At 39.6% G+C, this 8,313-nt stretch overlaps 1 protein-coding gene across 1 annotated transcript; it reads left to right on the top strand.

Moving 5' to 3' along the window:
* Window positions 1-5,638: 5,638 nt before the first annotated feature.
* Window positions 5,639-8,313, top strand: LOC140615471 (olfactory receptor 52H1-like). The gene has a single exon (XM_072795337.1). It carries the CDS (start codon window positions 6,135-6,137, stop codon window positions 7,302-7,304), a length of 1,170 nt encoding a protein of 389 aa, XP_072651438.1. The 5' UTR covers window positions 5,639-6,134; the 3' UTR covers window positions 7,305-8,313.

Here is an 8,313-nt window from a genome sequence, read left to right as displayed (position 1 = left end):
ACTATTCAAGATTATAAAAATGGTCTCCCATGCTTTCTTCTAAAGATTTTATTCTTGTATTTTTTCCATTTAATGTCTGGTTTACTGACTTTCCTTAGAGTACTGACTTTTAGTTTGACATGCAGTCGCATTGCTTGTGGCTCTTTTAATCACATTCCATTCACAGGAAACATAATGTCTGCATCCCATTCATTCCATATTCTGACATTAAAGCACCTTGACATTCTAAATCTACCTGACGTAGTTCTCAAGGAAATTGTAAGCAGCTCCAAGGTGGCTGAGGAAACATTAGTAGGAAACTGAGAATTTGTCAGGTTATATCAGAAATATGATGTCCTAGAAGGCAGGAGAAGACTTTTCTGAACCCTTTAACTATTCCTCCACTGCATCTCTGCACCTAAAGGCATCACCCATGTGAAGAAGGAGAGCTGAGAGGTTTGAGAGTGGTCTTTTTAGAAATGAACACATTTACTTTATCTTTAGTCTGTAAGAAGTAAATGGTACAAATGAAACTTTCTCTCTCACTTTAATAGAAAAATGGGGAAATAGACCAAACATTTGTTTTTAGGCTCTGGGAAAATAAATATTGTGGAATTGTGATCCCTAAACACTAATGACATTTTTGTGGATCAAGGAAAAAAAAAATAAAACAAGGACTATGGGTCAGGAGGTTCACAAATCCATAAATATTGAGTTCCAGATATAGAACAAACTAGTAGCCTAGAAAGAAATTCAGCTCCTGCAAGATTTTGACAAGTTCTTTCATGTAGCAGACCAAAACTGAGGTCACTACTTGGGATAGGGTTCTTGTTCAAAAACATAAATTAAACACACACACACACACACACACACACACACACATATCATCCACACACACCCCCAAACTGGCATCAAACCACTTTCTAGAATTCCATTTATAGAAAATGTTTATCTGGAGATGTTAGAGTTTAGATACACAGTCTGCCCCAAGGAACTGAAGAATTAATCTTCCTTTCGTGCCAGTAACTAGATCTGTGATGTCCATGAAATGATCATTGGATCAGGATCAGAAGCCACCACACTAAGCTTTGATTCAGGACAGAGTGCTAAGAATAGGATGAGGTAACTGGAAGAATGAGCACAAGAAAGAAGTCAGAAAGAGAAAGAAAAGTCAGAGGGACTCTCCCACTCAGAACCGTGCTGCAAATCACCAGGATATGTGAAAAAAGGCATTATGTATGTATATTACAAGATAGCCTCAATAAGTAAAATATTCACTAAGAAGCAAGGAGAGGGCAGCCCGGTGGCTCAGTGGTTTAGCGCCACCTTCAGCCCAGGGCATGATCCTAGAGACCTGGGATGGAATCCCAGTCAGGCTTCCTGCATGAAGCCTACTTCTTCCTCTTCCTGTGTCTCTCCCTCTCTCTCTCTCTCTCTCTCTCTCTCTCTGTTTCTCTCATGAATAAATAAATAAAATATTTTAAAAAAAAGAATTAAAAAAAGAAGCAGGAGAAATGAACAAAACAAAATGACATGTTTAAATGCATCTATTATTGACAATATATCTAGAGATTAAATTAATCAAGAATAGTGAGTTCGTCAAACATAATTTACAAACTCTGAAACTTGGTGTGGTAGGCAGAATAATGGTCACTCAAATAGTATCTCCATCTTAAACCTCTCTGATTATGTTAGGTTACATGGCCATGGGGCATTAAGATAATCAGATGAAACTCATCAGTAGACTTTAAAAATAGGGAGATTATGCCAGGATATCTAGCTGGCCTAAATGTAATCACAGATATTCTTAAAAGTGAAAGAGGAAGGCCCAAGGGGAGAGGCAGAAGGGAACTGAATATGGAAGAAGGGCAGAAAGAATATTGCTTTCTTTGAAGATGGAAGGAGGGGGTTTCAGATGCAGAGAAAGTATTTCTAGTTACTAGAGAAAGCAAGGAAAGAATTTCTCTTCTAGAGCTTCCAAAAAGAGAAGCAGCCTTCTCAACACTTTGATTTTAGTCCAGTGAGAACTACACTGAACCTCTGAACTATAAAACTGTAAGATAATTACTGTGATTTAAGGCATTTAAAGCCATGGAATCTATGGTAATTTTTATAATAACTATAGAAAATAAACATTCTGCACCCCATAAAAAAGAGTATTTGTGTTTTTTAACTGAGTTGTAATTGACATATATAGCATTGTATTAGTTTCAGGTACGCAACACAATGATTCAATATTTGTATACACTGCAAAGTGTTCACCATAGTAAGTCTAGTTAACGATTATAATTATAGTTCCCTTGCTGTATATTCTTTCTCCATGACTTATTTATTACATAACTGGAAGTTTGTACCTTTGACCACTTTCACTCATTTTGTCCACCCCCCCCACTCCCCCCTTTTGGCAACCACTAGTATGCTCCCTGCCTTTATGAACTTGTTTTTGTTTGTCTTATTGTAGTTTTTAAGATTCCACATATAAGTGAGGTCATATAATATTTGTCTTTCTCTGTCTGACATATTTCAGTTAGCATAATACCTCAAGGTTCATCTGTGTTGTCACAATGGCAAGATTTCATTATCTTTTTATGGTTGATACATACATACACACATATATGTATCACGTTTTCTTTTCCATTCATCCATGAACGGATACCTCTTAGCTTGTTTCCATATCTTGATTGTTATAAGTAATGCTGCAATGAGCATGGGTATATAGATATATTTTCAAATTAGTTTTTAACCCATTATTAGGGAAATTAAAAGAAGACTATGTTAATAATAGAATATATCATACTTTTAAAGATATAATATTATGAACATATCAGATATTTACGTATTGATATACAGATTCAATGCAATCAAAACAAACTCTGTGTGTGTGTGTGTGTGTGTGTGTGTGTTTATAAATTGAGAAACTGTTTATAAGGTTTTTGGCAATGCAAAGTGCAAAGAATGGCTAAGAAATTTTTTTAAGGGGGGGATGGGAGGAGGAGCAGAGGGAGAAGGAGAGAGAGAATCCCAGACCCCTTGGGGCTCTATCTCACGACCCTGAGACCATGACCAAAACTGAAATCCAGAGTCAGATGCTTAAATGACTGAGCCACCCAGGTGCCTCTGGCTATGAATTTTTTTGAAGAAAAAGTCAAAGGTCTTACATTCCAATGTCAAGACAAGAAAACTTTAATCATACTCATACAATATTGGTGCAAGTTTACACAAATAGACTAATTAAAGAATACCACATGTACAGGAACATTCTTAGGCCCCTGAGAATTCTGTCTCAATGTGTCTAAATTGTCTAGACTGAATCTCTTAGGAATCCAATATCTACAGCCTACTGAAATCACCATGGTACATTCCATCTCAAGGGAAAAGAGTTAATATGGTTGACCTCATCCCCTCTCTGGGGATGGAAAAACTGGTGGTACCCACATAGCATGAATTCTATTTCCTGGGAATAGAAGGTAGCACATAAAAACTTTCACTTCACCTCTTATGGAACATCTCCCAGCCTAAAATTTTACTTGTTTCCTCTAAGCAGATATTTCCCACTCCTCCTGTAACGCACAAGGTAGAAGACAATTTGGTGAGCTCAAAACTACAGCCGATTAGGGAAGAGAAAAATGCTACACTGATTTTTTAATTTTTATCAAACAATGTAGTTTGGTGTTTACTCACTGTCCAGATAGGGTCTGTGTCCTAGAGGACATGACTCTGAGAGGAAGGAGTCCTGCTGACACCTATGACTTCATAAGGAGACAGCTCCTGGCAGAAAACGACTGATCTCAACTGTAGACCAACTAATGTAACCAGGAGTACAACGGGGAATCCGGAAGAAAAAAGAGCTCTTTGGGTAAAAGAAGTGAAGTCAGAGTAGATTCGGACCAAAGCAGCAAACCTTGGTTTGTATGTTTTCTGTTGACCTCCTTTGTAGTTTTAACAATTAGTGGTTCATTTTTCTCCACATTAAATTTATTCCCTGGGACCCTTCTTGGAAGGCAGTGAGTCTGTGCTTCAAGAGACTGAGTTGCAATCTAGCCTAAATTATAGAGACATTTTGGGACCTTCTCAGTCTACTTTTCATATCACACGAGATGAGGTGGTTGTTCTTTTAGGGAGGTTTTCAAAGACTCTGTGAGTACCATTATTCTCACAAATTCAGTGCCCACAGGTGGTTAGCCTACATCAGATCTGTAGGTGGAATTTAGAGTCTACATCCTCATGGGCATAGAGGATGAGTCGCGATTGGGGCGGGGATGAGGGGCTGCTTTTGGACAGTGGGAACTGGTTAGATTCAACCCAGGTCAATGTTTTTTCACTTTGACTGATTAAGGACTCTGACAATGACAGAATCATTCCCTACATGAGAGAACCTCACTATGTAAAGCTTTGACTGGGCTTCTGGATTCACAAAATCCCACGTCTCAACCTGTTCCTCCCTCCCTGTCACACAACCACACATTTCTGCCAAGACATAACAGTATGGAACTGTTATGACCTGTCTGAAAAATCCACTTCCTTTCCTTCAAAGCTTTTTGAATGATTTTTTAAAATTTTTTGGAGAGGATAAGAACTAGATCTCTCCCGAAAGGGACCGAAGGATGGCTCCACTTGTGCTGGCGTCTCCGACTCTACACTCTCGGCTATCACTGTTACTGGTCCCTGTCAAAGTACTTTATAAAATAGATCATACAGTGGAGTTAAACTTTTTTTTTTAAGATTTTATTTATTCATTCATGAGAGACACAGAGAGACAGGCAGAGGGAGAAGCAGGCTCCATGCAGGTAGCCTGACATGGGACTCAATCCTGGGTCTCCAGGATCAGACCCTGGGCTAAAGGCAGTGCTAAACCGCTGAGCCACCTGGGATGCCCCATACAGTAGAGTTAAAACTGAAATACAAAAAGAACCTCCAAAGGCAAGCCCTAATTAGTGCAAAGATGGGGTCCAAGTACTGGCAGACCAGAAACAAAAACATTAGGGCAGCACTGTTTTCTTATTTTTAATTTTATCTCTAGGAGGTGAGAATCTGCTCTGCTTGACTTTGCCCAGGCTAATCACACTGGCTGGTATCGTTACAGAGGCATTGTTACACTCACTGGTGGATAAACTGTCTCCTCTACTAAGTTAGGGGGCAGAGATCCTCCAAGATTTAGGGCATCATCATCCATGAAGCCATAAATCATCCTCTGAGCTCACTATCCTTTGCCTGAGTCCAGAGAAAGCTGCTTACCTGTCCTTGTGCACTTGTTGGTGGGTGAATTCTCTTATTTTCACATTCCGGGAAGCAACCCTCCTAATCTGAACCATATGTCAATCTCTGGGCAACAAAATCTCCTGTATCACCTACCCCTCTAGAATCTATTCTTTATTTTTCCTTCCCTTTTAATTATTCCTTGTATTACTCTATTGAAGTTCTTCAGTTTATTTTATTAGATTTTTTTAAATAATGAATTTGTTTTTTATTGGTGTTCAATTTGCCAACATACAGAATAATACCCAGTGCTCATCCCGTCAAGTGCCCACCTCAGTGCCCGCCACCCAGTCACCCCCAACCCCCGCCCTCCTCCCCTTCCACTACCCTTAGTTTCCCAGAGTTAGGAGTTAGTTCGTTCCCAGAGTTAGGAGTCTTTCATGTTCTGTCTCCCTTTCTGATATTTCTCACTCATTTTTTCTCCTTTCCCCTTTATTCCCTTTCATTATTTTTTATATTCCCCAAATGAATGAGACCATATAATGTTTGTCCTTCTCCGATTGACTTATTTCACTCAGCATAATACCCTCCAGTTCCATCCATGTCGAAGCAAATGGTGGGTATTTGTCGTTTCTAATGGCTGAGTAATATTCCATTGTATACATAGACCACATCTTCAATTTATTTTCTAAAAAACATTGGCAGAAACCTAATATTTGCTCTATAAAAGTCCATTTCTCAAAGCTCATCCCATTTAATAGTTGTAATTTATTCTACTTGTCTCCCTCCACTGCCCTCCCTCTCTCTTACATACACAGACCTTTTCTTCATATATAATGTAATAATTTCCTTCTCCATTTGAGCCCAGGCTTATTACAAATAATCTACATTGAGAAATAGACACAGTTACTTAGGTTTAATCACATGAAATTGCTGACCTACAAAAAAAGCATTCTGTAATGTGTATTAATAAATGTATAAAAGAAATGAAGTGGGGCCACTGGCAAAGAAAAGGGATAATAAAAAGTCAATTCTATAGGTGTCAACATCCAGGGGGCAGAGGGGACTCTCAGGCAAGATGCCTGAATGCGACAGTTGCAGTCACCTACCATGGTCAGTCCCAGCCCATTCTATCGCTGATGTGTCCTCAGGGCCCCAAAGCCAGTGGATCCCAGACTGAGGAGACCATGTATAATCTGAGCTGTTACAATCCTGGTTCCTTTATCCTTGTGGGGATACCTGGCCTGGAGAAGTTTCACATCTGGATCGGGATTCCCTTTTGTGTCATCTATGTTCTGGCTCTTGTGGGTAACTGCACCCTCCTCTACCTCATTGCAGTGGAGCACAGCCTCCATGAGCCCATGTTTTTCTTCCTAGCTATGCTGGCTACCACGGACCTCATCCTGTCCACTGCCACAGTGCCCAAACTGCTCACTAACCTCTGGCTGCACTCCCAGGAAATAACCTTCTCTGGCTGTCTCACCCAGATGTTTTTCCTCCACTTCAGCTTTGTAGTCGACTCAGCCATCCTGTTGGCCATGGCATTTGATCGCTACGTTGCCATCTGCTTCCCCTTGAGGTACACCACCATCCTGACTCCGCAGGTGATCATCAAGCTTGCAGCGAGCATTGTTGTAAGGAGCTTCTCTGTCATCTTGCCAGATGTTTTTCTGCTGAAACGGTTACCCTTCTGTGGGACACGCATCATACCACACACATACTGTGAGCACATAGGTGTTGCTCGGCTTGCCTCTGCTGACATCTCCATCAACATCTGGTATGGCTTTTCTGTGCCTCTTATGACTGTCATCTCAGATGTGATCATTATTGCTGTTTCCTATACCTTCATCCTCCGTGCTGTCTTTCAGCTCTCATCTCAGGGTGCCCGCCAGAAGGCCCTCAGCACTTGTGGTTCTCATGTCTGTGTCATCCTCATGTTTTACACACCTGCCTTCTTCTCCATCCTTGCCCATCGCTTTGGGCATAGTGTCCCTCGAAATGTGCTTATCCTGTTTGCCAACCTCTATGTGGCCATCCCCCCTGCTCTCAATCCTATTGTCTATGGAGTGAAGACTAAGCAGATCCAGGACAAATTTATTCTCCTCTTCTCTTTGAAGAAGACACAATGAGTGGGGGAGAGTCACTGCAGGAGAAGTTTAAGTAAAAATAGACTAGGTGAAATTTTATAGAACACAGACATAAAAATAAAACTGTAACTCCCATTAACTTGAAATTTTAGGGTTCTAGCTGTATGCAAAGTATGGGAAGGGAGGAAACAGGAGAAAGAAAATACTCTAGACTTTCAGAAAATCAAGGGTTTTCTTGATCAATTTTCTCATCATTTATATGAAGGAGGTGATAATGGGTACACAAGAGCACTAATGCTCAGGTTTACATTTTTCCTGTTGCTAATTTTGAGATATTTGAAGGCTAGGTATTTCCTAACATACAACTCACCCCCGTGTTTCTCATTTGCTAAGTTAAAGGCAAAGGCTCTTATGTTCCTTTTTTCAGTAGCTATCAATGTTTTCAACTATAACTACCAAACTTGCTGCTTTGCACTTCAGTCCTGAGTCTATACACTTTAAATCCCACCTCCTATGACCTGTACTTGCTTTACTTTTTTCTTTAACCATCTCAAATTACATAGAACTGATTATCTTTTGTATCTGTCCTCTTAATTTGCATGTTCCAAGAAAATGTTTACTACCTTTGGCCCATATTTTACAATTATTAATTAATTGAATTAAACCTAATTATGACAGGGTAATATTGGTTAATTCATTTCACAGATGAGGAAATGGAGACTTATGAAATGATAGAAAGACAATTAGTAGATTTAGGATCCAAACCCAGGTCTGTCTGATTCAGAATTCTTTATCCAATTGCTTCCTGGATGTCTACTCACTTGAATGGCTTTCAAATGTCTCCAACTTAATTTCTCCAAAACTGACCTGGGAATTCACTAACTTCTTCCATAAAAAGTGCCCTTCCTTTTCAGTCTTCTTTTACAGTGAATGGCACTACCACCAACATGAATTCCCAAGCCAGAAACCTATGGTTTGTCCTTGATTTATCCTACATCACACTCCAACAAAATTAAGTTGATATTTGGGTTAAATATTTTATTTAAAGTTG

The sequence above is a fragment of the Canis lupus genome, chromosome 23 (genome assembly GCF_048164855.1).
Source record: "Canis lupus baileyi chromosome 23, mCanLup2.hap1, whole genome shotgun sequence".
Classification (NCBI taxonomy): Eukaryota; Metazoa; Chordata; class Mammalia; order Carnivora; family Canidae; genus Canis; species Canis lupus.
Note: the sequence above shows the minus strand (reverse complement) of the source record. Positions and strands in the feature narration are given on the sequence as shown.

What these genes read in the sequence shown, in the direction of transcription:
- LOC140615471 (XM_072795337.1), top strand. Translation starts at nt 6,135, where the DNA reads ATGTGTATTAATAAATGTATAAAAGAAATGAAGTGGGGCCACTGGCAA.